This window comes from Apodemus sylvaticus, chromosome 8, assembly GCF_947179515.1.
Source record: "Apodemus sylvaticus chromosome 8, mApoSyl1.1, whole genome shotgun sequence".
NCBI lineage: Eukaryota > Metazoa > Chordata > Mammalia > Rodentia > Muridae > Apodemus > Apodemus sylvaticus.
The window spans coordinates 107,059,522-107,078,791 of NC_067479.1; the positions used below are offsets into that span (position 1 = coordinate 107,059,522).

General features: G+C 44.1%; 1 protein-coding gene across 2 annotated transcripts in view; it reads right to left on the reverse strand.

The window, feature by feature from the left end:
• Positions 1-8,904: 8,904 nt before the first annotated feature.
• Positions 8,905-19,270, reverse strand: part of Cfap20dc (CFAP20 domain containing) — a 263,394-nt gene continuing 253,028 nt past the window's right edge. For both annotated transcript variants that reach the window (XM_052190249.1, XM_052190250.1), the window contains one exon: positions 8,905-9,422. In XM_052190249.1, the coding sequence (XP_052046209.1) occupies positions 9,310-9,422 (113 nt within the window). In that variant the 3' untranslated portion in view covers positions 8,905-9,309. The remainder of the gene's footprint in view (positions 9,423-19,270) is intronic.

A 19,270-nucleotide genomic window follows, 5' to 3' on the forward strand; every position in this document is an offset into this window, starting at 1 on the left:
TGCACTCACTGATAAGCGGATATTAGCCTAGAAGCGTGGAATACCCAAGACACAATCCACATATGATGTCCAAGAAGAAGGAAGGAGTGGCCCCTGGTTCTGGAAAGGCTCAGTGGAGCAGTGTAGGGGAATACCAGGGTAGGGAAGTGGGAAGGGGTGGATGGGGGAACAGGGGGAGGGAAGAGGGCTTATGGGACTTTCGGGGAGTGGGGAACCAGAAAAGGGGAAATCATTTGAAATGTAAATAAAGAATATATCGAATAAAAACAAAAAAGAAAGAAAAGCCGCTTCTCACCTTAGTTGGTTCCTATCACCCAGCCTGGCTTGAGAGCTGGGGCAGAAAGAGCATTTCCCCCTGGCTGTGAATCTCCGGTCCTCCTAGGAGTCTGGGCTGCATTCCTTTGAGAAGGATGGGTGGGAATCTGCATTTGTGAAGACATTTCTACATGCTTGGTGAGGATTTCTCTAAGCTATGATTAAATTGCAAATGTTCTTACAAAAAAAGCATTTGTAAAGAGTGGCACAGGAAAGGCAAAGCTGGAAGGGATTATTTATTAAGTTGAACACAATCTGATCCAATCATTGATTTGGCCCAAGCGGGGAGGGAGCCAGACTGAAACTGCACACAGTTGGAATTATAGATACTGCTTATTTAAAGTATTCTCCATAAGCCCTAAAATAGAATTTGTATTAATAGTAAAAATGGGATGGCTGAGAAAAGTCTGCACAGCACCATGAAGGAGAGAGTAGAAAGACAAACCAAACCAACCACCAAGCCACACCCAAACAGTCTCCAACTCTGAACCATACAAACATATACACGGCTTGTTATCAGAGCAGTATATCTGAGATCCTTGCTTTGTACGGTGGTTAATCCTGGTTCTCTCTCTCTCTCTCTCTCTCTCTCTCTCTCTCTCTCTCTCTCTCTCTCTCTCTCTCTCTCTCCTTGATTTAAGAGTCAGATTCTAAAACTTAATATTGGAATCCGTTCTTTCAACCACACGGGTCAGACCTGAATTATTATAAATATTGAATAAATCCAATTTCAAACAGTTTTTAAAGTGTCTACGTGGCACCAGATATTCACTCTCTAATTAGGGTTGGGCCTATTTTCCCCAGGCCTCAGGCAATGTTGATTCTTTTTGAGCATGCCATATGAAATCCTTGGCCCTGTTTTCAGATTAAACATTTTAGAGCTTGGCCTTCTGAGCAGAATATGACACTATAACTTGTGTACAGAAAAGTGTGTGCCTGACCTTGCATACTTTTAGGAACAATGCAATCACTACTGCATGGCATCAGAATCCAAACCTGCTAGTCCTTGGTCCAGCACCTGAGGGGCAAATGGTAACCACAGCAACACACATGCCGAGCCCTTCATATGCACTAAGTGCATAGCTCCTCAGCGGCATCATGCTTGTCTCCAAACTTCCTGCCTTGCTGAGATCCAGTTGCCACTTAAGACTTTGCAAACCATCCAGCTTATATTCTTACCCCTCAAATCAGTGTTGCCTGCTCACTCTGCAAATGTCTTGAGCAGAAGCCTGTGGTCCTCTGAGACCCCGGGACTTGGTTTTTGTCTGGTTGATTACTTGCCTGCTTTTGCCCTTCCTTCTATGTCACACCATCATGCTGTGTACCAGCTGTCATAGTTCCTTCCCAGGTCAAAGCACTCTCACTTAAGCCTTTGTACAAACTAGACTTTAGGGAGGGTTGGGACCCCAAAGTGTGACTTATGGGAGAAGTTTTCAGCTCCCAGCATCCCTCCCACCTTCTTATATTCAGAAGAATGCTATAGGTCCAGGGAAAGTAAAAGTCGAGGTCTATGCTTTTGTTTAGGTCAGGGGGAAAAAGGGGGGTTTTATGTGGAAGGAAATTAGCTGCTCTAATATCCTAAGAGCTAAAAATAGATAGGAAAACCCCAAGGCTTCCTGGGATATTTAATAATGACGCTAAGTCATGAATGGTTTGGTGACCTGATGGACCTTGGTTACAGAAAACACTCTTACACATCCCTTTTCTGAGGAGGATTTCATTGTCTTCAGATTGAGTTAGCTATGATAATCTAAGCATTGAACTATCACTACAATGTAATGAGTTCAAGTACTTTGAGAAAGGCCACTCACAGAACTTCTATTACAATCTATACTGAAATAGTTCTTTTTGATGCTATTGTTAATCTCTTACTGTGTGCCCAGTTTATACATGAAACCCCCTCACAGCTCTGTAGATACAGGAGGAAGGGCAGTCCATAAGGAGTCTGGTATTAGTCACAGGTTCAGGCATTTATGAGGAGTCTTGCAACACACCCTCCCAGGATGAGGGGGGATTCTTGTGCAGATCTCAACAGCCAAGACAGTGTCTCCCATCACTTTCAAACACTTACCCAATACATCTTACTTCCATTATTAATGTGGAAGCTGAGACCCAGATGTGTCCTGGAACAGAGAATGTATCTGACAGTCAGGAAAGAGAATGGATGCTTTAGCTTGAAAGGTCCACACAATGAGGCGGAGGAGAGCAACACAAGTGTATTTCTCACAGTAATCAACCGCAGCACAGCTGACCTCAGCTGTCAGCTTCTTACTGGATTGCCTACAGAGGAGATTCATCTATGGTCAGTTTGCTGATTGAAACTGTTGAATGTCACAGGCACCGTATGCCCTTGGGAACCTCCCGGCTGCTCATTCTAGCACCACAGGAAGCCATGAAGAGATGGAAACACGGACAAGGAGAGGTGGCTTGGCTACAGGGTTTCAGCCTTGGAGCCACCTAAGGACCGTTTGGGGGACTTTGCAAATCCTCTGACCCCAGGTCGTATATAACACCAGGCAGGAGTAAGGACGTGTCCATGAGTGGGACCCAGTTTGCAGCAGTTTTTAGAGTTCTCTGAAATTCACTGTAGACGGAGACTAATAGGCAAATAAGAACCCTCCAAAGTTATAAATGTAAACCGTGATGTCCTTTATACAGGTTGTAGTTGTCAGTAGTGATGACACATCTGCCAAGCAGAAGTGGTCTGGACTTAGTCCTATGCTTGTTTCGTTTTCCCTTCCTGCTTCCTTTGCCACGTCGGTCGCCATTGCCTGTCTCTGCGTTTCCGGGCTAGGCACCAAAGACAGGCAAGTGTGTCACCACTGAGCTACACTGCAGCCTTTACCCAAAGCATGAATATATTATTTTGCTTAGCTGAAAAAGTTACTTTTTAACTTGAACTCATTACATTGTAGTGATATTTCAATGATTTTTAGAATTATCTATATCTCAAAAGTCAAAGAAAAGTGAAATATTGGGGGAAGGATATTATACTTACTAAAAGTAGCAAGGAAGGTTAAGTCTAATGGCGAAAGGATGCTTTCTGTCCTCAGTGGGGTTGGTTGAAAAGCTTGTGAAAGAATTTAATGCATGGTTTTAAATGTATAATTCAGTTTTACAGTTAATAGGTTCTATAGCTTAGGGGTGTTGGTTGGGTACCCCAAAGGGCTTACTGTGTTTAGAGGCTTGGTGTCTCTGGGGTGGTCCTACTGGGAAATGCTCAGCAAGCTTGAACAGGAGGAGCCTTGTGGAAGCCCCACTTGAGACATTTTCTCGAAATGGTGAGTTTGGCCAACATACACTTTCTGCTTCTGTTTCGAGGTGTAGTTGTTTGTTCTTGATACCGTGCTCTTCATTCTGAGGTTCTGGCGCCATGCCATAGACTGTGACCTGTACGGTGGGACCTTTGAATGTTCAAAAATGTGTGTCAAATAAATCCTTTCTTCCTCACTAAGTAGCTTGTATCATGTATTTCATCATAGTGACACAAAGCTGACAGATACAGCACCAAGAGAAAATGGTGAGATTTGCTTGATTCATTTTAATTAAGATAATCCTGTCTCAGGAAGATATAAAGCAACCCGAGGGCAGTTTTAATCCCATCTCTTGACTTACTGATAGATCACGCAAATGCTATTAATAGAAATTATGTTTCAGAACAGCACATTATCAGAAGTTAACAAAAGTATTAAAGTCTCCCCAAAAAAGCAGTTCCCCAATCCCTTCCAATGAGAGAGAATTTCTGAGCTACATGCTGAAATATCGACAATACTTATTACTATTAGGAGAAAGCGTGTATGCTTAAATCTTGCCAAGTTCAGCAAAATCCTGAGAGTGATGATCTGGTCTGATGAAACCCAATCAATACCATTTCCCACACTTCACTTCTGCAATGCTTCACAGAATTACAGGTGATTAAGTACAGAAGAATATGTCAGCAGTAAAAATTAGTGTTATCTGTGGCCCATGTTTATTGGCAATTTAATTCTTATAAGTCAAATTATTTTGACTTAATGTGACTCTAAATTATATTAAAATCACACAAACCAGAACCAAAGTATTCATTAAGATGTAGAGGTACAATATCCATGATAAACGGACATTTGCTTAGATTTATCTTTTGTTGGAAGTTAACTGTGTTGCCTACCATTATATGCGGGCATAACTGAAAATGGTAGAAAGTTTCTTCACCTCTGGGAACGAAGGTCTCAGCTGGGGAACACTGAGGGTTCAGTATTCCTGGCTTTGGATGAAAAGTGAGTTTGAAGAATGTTCTTGCAGCCTGGTCAGGAATCTGTAAGATATGTAGGTACTACAATCCCCTCACCACAAGCAACAAATATTCTAGCCATGCCCAGCCTGTTGTGTAGCCGTTTCTTCTGTGTTGGACAAGATCACAATGGATTTGAGTTAACTGTGGCAGCAAGGTAAGTTGGAGAGTGTGGTCAAGATTATCATATAAAGAAAAGCCAAGGGTAGAGATGGAAAACTTCACCCGCCAGCAGCTGAGTGGAGGAGGCAGAGCTTGAGCAAAATAGCCATTTAGACAAGTGACCTATAAAGGTCTCAACCATTGGGAACAAGTGCCATGGAGCTTTTGACCTTTCTCCAGCTCCGACCCACTTCTATACTCTAGGGGAATGCTGTCCCAATAATTATTTCTTCTTCTCCTACTCTCAATGTGTGTCTGTCCAGTTTCTTATTCTGGGCCACGACAACATGGAAGTCTGAGTGGATGCCCACTGGACCCAGATCCCTGTCTATACCGGGAGAAGCTGGTTATCACTCCTATGAGACCTTCATGAAAGCAAGCCCATTCAAGTCTCCTTGTGGAGGTAGAGAGGAAACACACTGGGCTCACAGCCTTCATGAGGCCCCGTACCCTCTTCAGTTACACAGAACGTAGGAAAGTTGACCACAGACAGGGTATTCTTCAATACAGTAGCTCCCTGCAGGTTGCCCACAGGAATCTACAGTTGGTACAATGTTTTATGAGTTGCCCCTGCTGTGGCTGGGACTCTTTAGGGATTTATATGCCACTAAGTTGCTCAGGGAACTTCCTGTTGGCATAGCAGCCTCCAAGTCTCCCATGCACCTCTAAGTAACCCCAGTTGATTTATTGCTTCATTAAATTGGATTTTGGTAGAATCCTATTTTGGTTTGTGAGTACCTTCCTGATCTAGGGTGAGCAAATGTATTTTAAAAATTATGCCCAGGAAAATTTAGGTGTCACCTGAATTCACTCCCCCATTTCTACCCACACTCCACATGGAGACAAACGTCAAGCCCGTGTTTCTAGTCCATCCCTGCCTTGAGCATGCACTTCTCCACTCTCACTACATTGACTCATCTGGAATGGAAGTTCTGTTTCTTGGAGGATGACTGGGCAATGCTGATCCTTGACCTACAAAGGCCGTGTGCCTAGTAAGTTTTCCCTCTGACAGTTGAGGGAGAGATACTCGGAGTAAGAGATAATGGGAAAGGAGATCCCAAGCTCCTGGCAAGGTTCGTGTAAGGTCTATTCAACGGCATGTAGACCATTGGAATCCTCACCTGAAGTCCTCCAATGGGGAGAGGAACCCACAGGGAAGTGAAGGATCATGGATTACTCTCTGCTCTCTGCAACTGAGAGTCCCTGGGACATTAGCTTTCTCACCTGATTTGTAAGGTCAGAAGCTTAAAGAAGTCTTTGATCACTCTGGCTATGCCCAATTAGATGACTGAATCCCAACCTGCCTATTAGGAGGAAGAGAAAAGAGAATTTTCTTGTCAAGAATTCTATGACTACCTTACCCAGAGTGTAAAATGAATGATGTATAAAATTGAGGTGCTGCTACACAAACACAGGGGTTGAACTTGCATGGTTCTGAGTTCCGTCTCCTCCCTTGGGGTTTCCGGGTGCTGCTGCACACCGGGTGGGAAAGGGTGATGGGGAGTCTGGGACAGGTGGGGTAGCAGGAGTCCAGCTGTGAGTGCCAGGGTGGGGAGGTGGGGGCAGGCTTCTCTGATTTCGGCATTGCAGCTCTTTTAGACAGTATTCAGGGAAACAGCTCTCTTAGATGATATTCAGTGAAACAACCTGTGCTTTTTATTTGGGGGGTTATAAACCATGGAGAGTGGGAAGGGGTTCTTCTTAGGGTAAATATTCGTTGACTGAGGCTTAAGGTACTGGGAATACCTCATCTGCCTGGAAAGCCTTTCCATTCCAAGAAGTTGAGCCTGTAATTTCTGCTCCCTCCGCAGATAAGGTCAGGCCTAGGGGAAGAAGCCCTGCTGGGAAAAAGAGTCCTCCATTTTGCACTGAGCTCAGAGGAGCTGTCTGGACATGGTAGATTGCGACCTTAATAGCGGGGGGGGGGGGGGGGGGGGGTTTCCCAAGAGATTCCAGCAATTTCAGAAGACCAAGGCACTGTGTGCAGGGAGCGAAGCCAACGTGCCTTTGTGTTTTCTGTCACCATACAGTTTAAAATATGATAGCCCAGAAACCTCCGACAGCGGGATCTTTAACTGAAGTCAAAGAGCAATTTTAAAATGAATTCTTTTAATTAATTTTTTTGAGTTCTGTACTCTGTGATGCCACTGCTCTTATGTCTTAAAACTGTTTATATTCAAAAGAAACCCAATCCAAACGCGTGCTTGAAACCACTGATTTGAATGAAGCTAATCTATAAATACAGAGATACTGTATGGCAACGCTTTTTCCTCAAAGTCTGCGTGTGCATGTCAGTCATTTCCTTCCATTGAAAAGAAATGGGAGGGGGGAGAGGGAGGCTGGTGCTCGGAGGAGGAGGCAGAGTGCTCCTCATTTCCGGGGACACTGATCAAAGACCACATCTTTAATACAGACTTACGTGATACAATTCATTGCTGACAGTTGCTCTTCTCATAATTCCTATTAATTGGGAGCTGTAATTCGATAATAATTTAGAGACTGATAAGTTTAAGTCATTGTAAGTTGCATTTTGATTAAAGGAAACAAGAAACTAAACCAGTCACCAAACTGATAACTAATTACCTTAGGATGTACTAAGTGAATCTATGTTTTTCAGCATCCATTTTGCAGCCACCAGTCCTAGCTATAAACAGCACCTATTAGAAACTAAGGCCTTGAAAGCAAATGGAGGCTGTGGATTGGTTCCCACCGGCATAAATGCCACTAGCCATTCCTGAACCTCTCAACCTGGAATGCAAAGCTAAATCATGGTTTAAAAATCCCTAATGTCCAGGATATACTTGGAACCAACCACGTCAGACTCTATTGACATAGAACTCAGGCATCTGTTCCTAGGAGGCTCCAACAGGTAACAGAAATAGTGACGTAAAGTCCAGTCAAGGAAATTCTAGATAAGCAAGGTCAGCCTGGGATAGAACTAGGTTAGGCCCAGGCATGATAGGAAAGGTGGTCTCACAGTGAGATCCCACCCAACTAGCTCATTGTCTGTGCTTACAAAGGCAGGCAGATCTCTGAATTCATTTGCAATGTTAAAAAATGTGCCTGCAGTCTTTTCTAAGAATCAGGGACTGGGGTCATGGGATATTGATTCACAGGACAATCAAAAGGAAACCAGGGTAATGACTGAATTGATATGTAAATAAAAGACTGGCCTTTTGATCTGTGAGAGATGAATTACCCATTGAGTTTTTTGGAATTGCAAGAGAGAGCTGGGGAGAGGGAGAGAGAGCTGGGGAGAGGGAGGGGGGCAGAGGTCTGGAAAGCTATCTCAAGCAGAACATAGGCCTTTGCTTGGACCCACGATTGCACTTCCAATTGTTCTTTGGCAGCTTCCAGACCCCTTCCTCAGAAGCCCTCGCTAAAGGCTGGTCCTGGGCAATTTTGCATGCTCTATGAAGCCTTGTTTTATTCATTTTCAGTTTGTAAACATGAAGATATTTGAGAGAAATTCATAACAAAGTATAATTTGAGAAAAAGGATTAAAAGCTTATCTAGCCAAACATGGCTTTAAATAATGCATGATCCTTTGGACAGGAGCCCAAATCTGCTTGTGGGAAAAAGTTACTTTCTCTATAGAGCAGTATTAAATGCAATCAGGGAACTGCCATTAAATCCATCCACACACCAATAACTTGCCATTTCTAACGGTGCTTTCCTTATCAAAAACCTTTATGGAGTAACAAAACGTGCCTGAAAATAAGAACTTTGCCGGCTCCGTCTTAAAGCACTTGGCACGTGACTCAAGGCTGTCCACCTGGATGTACCGTGAGTATACTTCTTGCTCTGTGATAAGAGCAGAGCTGCTCTGATGTACCTTAAAGGCCAAAGGACGCCCCCCAGCTCTCTCCAGGCACGGGTCACAGCAGCAGTGAGGCCCGGGAGGGAGGGTGTTTAGCAATTCCTTGTTAAATCTGGACCCCAGAGTGAGACTGTTAGGATTCAGAGATCAGGGGTACGAGTCGGGAGGAGGAAAGTAAATTACAGTGTGAAGCAGATTCATGACTAAGAGTGCTGTGAGTCTGGCCCAAACCTGACCGTTAGGTCTGAGCAGCTCATGTCTCCTGGCAGTTAAAGCGATGGTGCTTTGCCTAGGAATGGTCTGGGAAGGACAACAGGCTGAACAAAAGGGAGCAGTCTCTTGGCCTCTATACTTTATTTTTAATACAAACAAGCCATAAAAAGGTTTCAGACATCTTTTAAACAAGAATACACTTTCTATAGTGTATCAAGCCATCATTTATTACTGATTAACACTGGAAAAATTTGAACGAGTAATTCTTAATTTGCTTATATAACATATTCGAAATGAGACTTAGAGGATTGGAATGAAGAACTATGAACAATTTCAAAGCCTAAAATCTGGTGTCTGTATTAATCCTTCCACAACTTTCAAGGCCACACACACAGCTACAGAGAGAATGCAGATGTTCTTAACATGGAATGCTCTTTACAAAGCCCTTCTCTCCATTCCTTTTAACTCAGGTCACGGTGCCCACTGTGGACTTCACGCTGATGTTCCATTCCATCTCCAGATGATGGAGCTAGACCAACTCGTAGTATTTGCCAGTCTGAGGGTCAAAGTAGCAGTTGAGACACGGGTCATACAACAGAGTCAGCACCTCCTCGTCTTCTTCCACACTTGGGTCCTCTTCACCTGTGGGCAAGGGGAGCCACCAAGACATTAGCCATTGGCCTGGCCCAGAATTCCTAAAGTGCAATCCCAGAAGGGAGTCAGGGGGGATTCACAACCTCTCCAAAGAGCTTTCCTCCGTGCAGGCAAAGGGTTAGGCTGGAAAGAAGGACCACAGTAGAAGCTACTGGATTCACTCAAGCACTGTAAGAACAAATGTCAGAAACTCCATAATGAAGGATAATAAGGAACTAGGGGGCTGGAGAGATGACTCAGTGGTTAAGGACATTGGTTGCTTTCACAGAGGACCCAGGTTTGATTCCCAGCACCTGAATGTCAGTCACACTTCCTGTAGTAACTCTAGTCCTACAGTGTCCAACACTCTCTTCTGACGTCCGTGAGCACTGTACACATGGCACATAGACATACATGAAGGCAAAACACTCTTCCATATAAAACAAAATAGAATAAAAAGAAACAAGCAAAACCAAAGTGTTATAGAGAGGAGCCTGAAGGAAAAGGATAAGATGGCGGCAGTCACGTGTATTAGCATCAGGATATACAGGATGATATCCAATTACCACATGCACCAGAAACTGTGTCCAGTGTAGGGCAGTGTGAGGTCTAAGTCAAAACAGAGTCTTTACTCATTTTGTTTTGAGAAGGCTACCGGACAACTATGCATTTAAACGATGCCATTTGCAAAGCTGAGATCCATAAAGCAGGAAATATGTTAGGTCAGCTCTAGATTTCTTCATGGAGGAAGGCCCGAGCTCCACGGGTGATGGATGATGGCCTGAGGGGAGGGGACGCCATTGCCTAAATCATTAGCAGGGCTTCCGGTACGGAATATGCAATTAAAGCTGTGTTACAAGAATACTTTCTGAGCTCTTTCAAGTGCCCAGTAGAGTCATAGACTTCGGTGTCTGAGTCCTGATTCCTTCAGAAGGTCTGTATTTTCCCTTCGGAGTGAGAATGAGGAGGGTAGTCACAGAGAAAAAGAGGGGTTTATTCTCTCTTTTCTCTTTATTAGTTCATCCCTCTAAGGACCAAGGACAAGTGTGGGCTATGAGCCTGGGAATTGACAGAGGTCCGGTGGAAAACTGCGTGGTTCATGGGTATGTGTGTGTTTGAGTGTGTGTGCACTGAATGGAGGTCAAAGGTCAATGGCTGTTGTCATGCTCCATGGCTCTCTATCCTACATTTTGACACAGTATCCTTCCCTGAACTGGAAGCTCACTGGATTGGCTACACTGACTGTCCAATGGGCCTCAGAGACCCACCCAGCTCCACCTTCCCAGTGCTGGGACTAGAGGTCTGACTTGACTTTTACGTGAGAGTTGCCATCTGAACTCAAGTCCTCATGCTTGTGTGGTAGGCACATTACTGACTGAGCCATTTTCCCAGTCCCCAAAAAATGTTTCCTGAAGGCATACATAAAAGCTTATGGTCTTACTGGGATGAGTACTGAACTGTTACTTCAATAATCAAGGGGTTCAGGGTCATGAGTTCTAGACCAGCCTGGCCACAGCAATAACGACTTTAAAAACAAAACAGAACAAAAAACAAAACAAAACATGAAAAGCCCATGATCTAAAATGCTCACAATACAGTCAGGTGGTGGAGGGAGGCTGGCATTTTACCAGGAAACTCAGAGCAAGCTGTCACAATCACTGCAGGACACTGGCAAACAGGGACATGCTCACATGAGTAGCGAGGCTTTAAAGCCACTCTACAGCCTGTCCCACTTGTCAACACACAAAACAAAGCTCTTCCTGGAGCCAGACACCAAGGTGGGTGCCAGGCACAAAAGATTATAGCAAACAGATTTGTTCTTAGGGAATGTGCAGTGAACGTGTGTTGGTGGGTTCTGCACCAACAGTTCTTAAAAGCAGGGCTAAGACGAATGGTTGCAGCTGCCCTGCGGGCTGGCATTTCACTGGAGGGGCCCTGGATGGTCTGGGAGGCAGTTTCTCTTGCAGTAGCTCCTTAGACAGTCATGACCATGTAGGACAGGCAGGTACCAGGGTATTCGTTTTGCAGATGAGGAAGGTAAGGCCTAAAAAGGTTGCCTGGTGGTGATTCAGAGGCTGAGTTTGGGACAGAGTCAAGTAATGAGGCCTAATCTCAGTGTCCCCTCTCATACACCCTTGGGAAAACTGATTGGCAGACTGTTAACATGAGTTTGCTCCAGTGCTCCAGGTCCGTACTTCTTAGGCACACCAAAACCCCAGCTCAATGTAAAACAGAAAAACAGGGCTCGTGCCCTGCTGCTGAGAAACATCTACCCATCCTCAAACTGGCTTCCTCCGCAGTCTATCACATGTGTCTGTCTTCTTGGGCTAGCTTTCCAGGGCACACTTTAAAGTTTCCTTGTTTTCTTGCTCTCACTTGAGCCTGATTGGTTGCAGATTGATGGTGACCAATGCATGAGTTCTTGTCTGCTCAGATACACTCTCTAAAATCTTAATATGCCCAAATTTAGCTTTTAACACCATGCTTGATGTTTTTGTGAAGGGTGTGGAATCACACATTTAATTGGGAATTTAAACATGAGACAGACTAGAAAAATGTAAAGGTGTCCTACATTTTCAAATATCAAATTTGGAAGCAGAACAAATTTGACTTCTCATGTTTCAGAACCTACTGGTGACTATGACAGAGTCTATGAAGGGGCCAGGAGTAACACGTTCAATAGGCCCAAGAAAAGAGCAAGGTTAGTGATGGGGGTGTCAGTCCTTCCTGCTTTAAGGAAAAGGAGTGACATAGCATGGGTAGTCTAGAGGACTTGGTGAGCTTCCAGGAGGAGGCCAGAGGGCTTTCGGGAGGCCCCATTTTGGCTCAGAACAAGGAGGAATTTTTTTAGCATTAGTAATTAGACCAGTAAATGTCTTTTAGGGAGCTCGAAGGCTAGGGAAATATTAGGATTTATACATGAATACTTGTATAGGATATATAGATGAATCTATATACTATGAAGGACCAGATCTAGAGACCTTACAATGAGTTCCTATGACCTTAGCACCCCAGAGTTTATATACTTGAAGTCTTATAGGACCTTGTCACCAACCGCATTGGATTAACAGTGGTAGCCAACATGGCTACTTGGCACAATTTTAAGTGAATGGGAGACCACAGAAGCAATATCACCTTTCTTTTACTTCTTTTATTGCCCTAAGAATGGCCTCTGAGGCTCTGCTTTTGTTCTGTTCTGTTTTTTTCCTCCCCTTGTGGAGATGCTGACTGTTGCTTTCCAAAGGATGTGACTTAACTAAACCAAACAAAGCAGCCCCTAAAGGTTAACAAGGGGTTAACTTGGCATCCTTCTCTAGTAGAGCTCAAAAATACCTCTAGTTTTCAAATTCCTTGGGGAATGGGGATGGCTGCCTGAGTAGTGGCAAGCTGCAGATTCATTTGGACCTTTTTGGGCCTTGATTTCATCATTTATAAACTGGTAATCACAATGTCTGTGCCACAGGGCTTTGTGGAAATCTAGGCTGTACATGGTAATATGCATAGCACAGGGCACACAGCAGTTGCTCAGTTAATGGCTGTTAGCACTATCTAGGATAATAATGAGATAAACTACTAGCTATATATTTTTAGTAATTTATAAGTATCGGTACAGCTGAGCATGAACCAAAGGCTTTGTAGAGGCAGGAGGTAAGACACTTAGACAATCTGCAGATGGCTGTGCATCCCACTTCTATGGGACATTGGGAAAGTTCACTGCTGAGCCTCTATTTTGTGTGCACTGAGACATTAACAGGACCTGCAATGATTCTAGTGGGGATAGAGTAAGCTCATACTCAGCATACAATGAGTTCTCAACAAATGCTATAAACATTGTGCTGGCTTGGTTTATCCAACCTGACATATGCCAGAGTCATTTGGGAAGAGGGAACCTCAATTGAGAAAATTCCCCCACCAGACTTGCCTGTGGGGAAGTCTGCAGTGATTTTCTTGATTGGTGGCTGATGTGTGTGTGTGTGTGTGTGTGTGAGACAAGCTCACTGTGGGCAGTGCAACCTTGGTCTGGTCGTCTTGAGTACTATGACCAAGCAGGCTGATCAAGCCAGTACGCAGCACATGTCCATGGCCTCTGCATCAGCTCCTGCCTCCAGGTTCCTGCTCTAACTTCCATCAGAGATTGAGTGAGTGTAGGCTGAAACAGCCCCTTTCCTCCTTGAGTTGTTTTCAGTCATGGTCTTTAATCATAGCAACAAAAAACTAACAAAGGTAATCATCATTACAGGGAACCTGGGCTATCTGTGTTGGACAAGAGGGGAACATGTTCCTTACAATTTACTTGGTCCACCAAACTGTATTTGTTTGATTTTTACAAGAGAGAAAGGAAGGGAGATAGAAAGGGAGGGAGAGGGGAGAGGGGAGGGGGGATGGAGGGAGGGAGAGAGAGAGGAGAAAGAGAGAGAGAAGAGTGAGAATGAAATAAACTGTTCTTAACTGATTTATATAGGACACTAAGACAAATTTGATTAAAAGTCCTTAGACAAAAAAATCATTTTCGTTTCAAAGAGGTAAGCCAAATTTTCTATCAAATATAATATAAAAATATGAAAGTCACAAGTTACAAGGTCAACAGTGAATCATGAGTGCTTGTCGATCTGCCTTTTATTTTCTGGCCTTTACTAATGCCCTGGTTAGACCAACCTTTAAACGCAAGAGAACAGGGGCCTGTGCAGTAGTTGTTCACTGTATCCTATGCCTGCACTAAAGACGCTAACGTTGCAAGCTAGTGCTGTCAACTGGGCAAACTCAATACACTTTACAGCTAGCTAAGGATCTTTCAAGATGAGAATAACCCCTGTGATGGGCCCTGGGTCTTCAACACCCAACTGCAAAGGAATCAAGGTGTGGGGGGGTCTGATTCATTAGCATAGCTCTTCCTGTACAATGCAGATAAACCAAAGCAGTAAATGCTATAAAAATGCATTCGTCTGGATACACACAACCACGGAGTGGGAGCTTCATGCATTAGAACCATGGGCCTAATATTGTTTTGTGAGTTTTAGTGCCAAAGCTTTAAATGCATGAATTTTAAAACTTCCAACAATGGTATTTGTACAAAAATTAGGTAAGCTTATGTACAATTTTACATTGAAATAAGTACTTTAAACTTATATAAAAGGGTTTGTTTTCATTGTAATTTAATTTCTGAGGCCTCCAACTTAATCATTTTGCCATAGGAATCTCTGCTTAATGAAATTATAATATCATTAAGCAATTGCCACTATGATGTCAAGTGTTGGGGAATGTTTTGAAAGGTAATTATCCAGCAAGGGTATGGGGTAATTTTCAATTATATTCTTGGATACTGCAGAGTTTTTAAATTTTTTTCCCTTAAAATGCTAAATTGCTCTATTTAAAGACTGGCTATAGAAACTCCAAAAGGACAAATTAACAAATAAAACCATTTTCTGCTACCAGGCTCAAAGCATCTGGACAGGGGTCCAAATTACATTTTTACTCTTCTCCCTATAACAAAGCCATTTCTACTGAAATGAAATTACCTTTCAGATAATAATCTATTTACAAACTTTCAGCCTCATCTACTCTGAAATTGGTCAGCAGCAAGAAGAGAAGGCTCAGCACAGCTGAGTGTAGCAGTGTTGGTTGCCCCCCTCTGTCGCCTCAGCTCTGGGTAAATCAACCTGGAGTTCACCTGTGCGAGCCAATTAATAGAAGTGTTTGTTAATTGTCTATATTTAATGCATTTTAACTGTGGATAATAGAAAACCTGCGTGTGCAAGCTGAGGCGTAATGCTTGAAAATAAATAAAGGGCACTACTTTATCAGATTTAAAGTCTCAGAATCAAGACACTCTAGGTGATTTTCAATTTTTCTGATGCTGCCTCTAGAATTTAAAAAAACCATACTGCATTTTCCATCCTATGGATGCTAAGGACTGAGTGCACACTAATGTGTGCTCGCACTGATACACTGCTGTCAAGCGATTCCTAGAGAGGGGCACTGTGTGCAGCAGCGTGCCTGAGTCATCAGTGAGGTTGACATCTAGATAGGATACTGCTGAGCACCGGAGCCCGGAGTCCTTTGCCAACATTCCTCAGGGCAGGGAGGTACCCATGCACCGAACAAAGGCTCTGGGAGGTCTACTGGGAAGCACTCCATCTTGGTCTTCAGCGAACGGTGCCTTCAATGTGGAGGAAGGAAGAAGCACAAGGATGGAGTTGGGCTGACAGAAAGATTCTCCCATTAGAAGGCGGCATTGCTTTTGGAAGGCAAGCCTTGCACATGGTGGCCACTCAGCTGCCATTGGGCACTGAGCATCCTCTGTGTAGATGACTGAGCGTGTCTCATCTGGAAGATGCCATTGAAGGGTCACAGTAGGAGACTTAGATGCTTAATTAGGGGTGATTTCAACTTTATTCCTTCCAGGTTGTCTCTATTATAATTCCAAATGTGATTTGTCACATGTGAGGGAGGCTCTTTTGTAACCTATTGAGCCCTCAGTTTTGCAGGAACGCGACTTCTGGCCAGGTGTCAGAGCTGACCTAACCACCAAGGAGAGCTGGGCCTCCGTGCTGGGTGTAATTCCAGCCCGCATGTGGTACACTGTTAGTAGGGATGGTTCTAGAAGACGACTAGGGAGCTGTGGACTCAGCAGTGTGCTTGTTTCAATTAGAGAGCTGCCTCATTTATATTCCTGAAACGAAGTTACCTCTGTATAGCAGTAAGCATGTTGCTAGTTCAGAACCTCTGAGATCTACAGAAGAGACAGCCCTGGCCCCTGAAAGTGATTTAAGAGAAAAGATCTCTCTGTCTCAAGTTTAAGTTGGGAACGGAGGGTAACTGGTGCCTTGTAGAAGTGGAGGGACACTGTGTTCTAGAAGGTCATAGAAAGGCCAGGGTTCATTTTATAAGCTGGGGTTGAGTTGGGGGTCTAACTGGAGTACTAAGAGGGCTACTGAGAATTGGAGGGATAGCATAGTGCTTGCATGGTGAGCACGAAGACCTGAGTTTCATCCCTAGAAGCCATCATCTTGTGTCTGGGAGGGGGAGCCAGGCAGAACCCTGGGGTCTTGCTGGCCAGGCCAGACTACATGGCAAGATGAAAACCATGTCTCCATAAACAAGATGGATGATTCCAGAGGTATAATACCCACGGCTGACCTCTGCCGCACTCACTGAAACCATGAAGAGAACTATTCAATCCAGAAAGCTCCATAGGAAGAGAGTTTAGTAGGCTAAAGGTCACCGGAGAGGGCCTGTCATGGTGTGTTTCTTTCTCACATCAGCGGGTTGTTCTGTGGTAGCACCAGAGTGCAGGTCAAGCTGCGGATGGTCAGGCCTGTGGCTCTGCACTCCTTCGTGCTTAGGTGTGGGATACAGGCTACTTAATCTCCTAGCCTCACTGTCATGGATGACATAATGTCCTACGGGACAATGTGGTAACATGCAGAAAAATCCCATGCCACACAGGGCAAACCTCATTAAATTTCTATTATTGTCTTTACTTCTCCAATTTTACATCCCCTCTTCTGGGAGAGGTCAGCTCTGTGATTCCTTTGTTCCCCCCTCCCCCGCCCCCCCCACACTAAGTCTTGGAGGAATCAGTTTTTTCAAAGAGTGTTGTGCTGGATAAATCAGCCACATTCTGGTGGAAGGCCATACATCTAATTATATTTGGGCAGCACAAATTGGCTTTGGTGGGGAAAAAAATGACACGAAGTTGAGTGGGAGGGAAGTGAGGAGGTGGATGTGGTTGGAGTTTTGGGAGGGGCAGTGGATATGATCAAAACTCACTGTATACATTTCTCAAAGAAACTATCAAAAACAAAGAATATGACTGCCGCCCAAGACAGAATGCATGTCTGTGATCCTGGAATTGAAAATAAAGTCAATTAAAGTTTAAAAAAAAGACAGGGGTTTTGTCATACAGCCCAGGCTGCCTACTGTGATTACATGAGTGCCACCAGATACCGCATCTGAATCTGCTTTGCACTGTAAATGAAGCCTAAGGAAATCCACAGGTTAGCTCAAATTGCCCTGTGTTTGGTCCCATGGACCAAACACTCATCTGCATATCAGAACTTTCTAGAGTGTTACTATGTCCTGGACATTGCTGTGGGCACTGGGTACCACAGATGCTCAGTGAAGCAGGACTCTAAAACCCTTACTGTTAAGTGTGAAGTCATTATGTAAGTATAAACAGAGTAACTATGAAAGGATACTTCTGTTGATATGGAACAGGTAACTCCACGTCTGTCTGTCTGTCTGCCTTTCTGTAAGGAGTGCTAAGAATTTGTGAGTTCTTTACTTGTATTTTAGATGATAAGTAAAAAAGTGCATTAGCTGCCTATGGTACGCTGCGGGAGACCGGCAACTGAACGCCCGTGGGACACCGCCATGTAGAACGTGCAGGGGCGCTATTTTATGATACTCTGACAATGCCAGTCCTCCTTTGGAAGGCCTTTCTTACTCCAGATTTTTTGTGAATTGTGGAGAGGTCTACAGGCTGAAGAGAGAGGTGATTATTATTCCATGTTGGAAATGGTAGGCATGAATAATTTAAGGGTCATATCTGAAAGGAACAAATGTCAAAAACAAATTGACAACCATTCTTCCAGCAAAGTACGGTTCATTTTCAAAAGGTCAGCTCGGTAGTTTTTTTTTGAGTAAGTTCTGAAATCTTCACTTCCCATTTTACATTTCACACGGGCTCAGAGAAAACACTTTTCGAGTTGGTGTTAAGGGCACTTGTGCTGGTGGTAATTGATATTCCACAAGCATATTACAGCCGAGGAGGAACCATGAAGAACTCGCCAGTTCTCCTTCAGTCGGCGGCAGGGTCAGAACAGAACTCTGTAAGCAAGATGCTGTTTTAGCCAGGTGCATGGCTCACTTAGGGTGGTGCTTAGATTCTGAAGATACTCTGGCTGGGCACAAATTGGCAGAGGCACGGAATCCTACTGAATAGGTCAGGGACAGGACCCCGGGTTCCAGGGCCAGACATAACTCATGCACTTCCTTTGGTATGGCTGGGAGGTTTTCTAGAATTGCATTAGTCTGCTTGCAAAGAAAGTGTAAAGGCCACTGCTTAATGCTTGATTTCAGAAGTCTCCCACATGTATAAATCCCAGGGATGAGGAAGGAAGCCCAGGCTTAAGTTTTTGTGAACTGCTTTATTAAGAATTTGGAAAACCTAAAACATTTCAGAAACTGCTCAGGGACCTGGATCCTTGAGTTAGCAAACTGGCAGTCTCTTACAGTCTGAGGCAACTACTTGGGAATAAAAAGATGAAATGAATAAAGAAATCAGTATGTGTGTGTGTGTGTGTGTGTGAGTGAGTGAGAGAGAGAGAGAAAGAGAGAGAGAGACAGAGACAGAGAGGGACAGACAGACAGACAGACACACACACACACACACACACAGAGAGAGAGAGAGAGAGAGAGAGAGAGAGAGAGAGAGAGAGAGAGAGAGAGAGAGAGAGAACATAGTGAATGAAGTGCTGTCTCCATAAGACTCTGGGGTGGCCCTAAAGTGGCAGGTCACATGTAGAGACCCCAGACCCGATGCACAGGTCCATGGCCCAGTGGTCCCAGCCTTGCCCTGGGTCTTGTCAACTGTGATTAGTCATTCTGAGCAAGCACGGGCGGGGAAGCAGACACAGTCCAAGGTTAGCATGGCAGCCAGAACTCTCATTCTGTGTTCTGTGTGTCATTAAAAACATAGTGATTTAGTCTGGGAGATACTTTTTTTTTCAGGTAGACCAGGAACTTGCCTCATGATGGTGGTGTGAGGGCTAAATACAATGTCTTAGCACATGGAAGCAAATGGCAAAGCATCCCAGGATGCATTCCAGATGACTGCAGCCAGCCCTTCCTCTTCT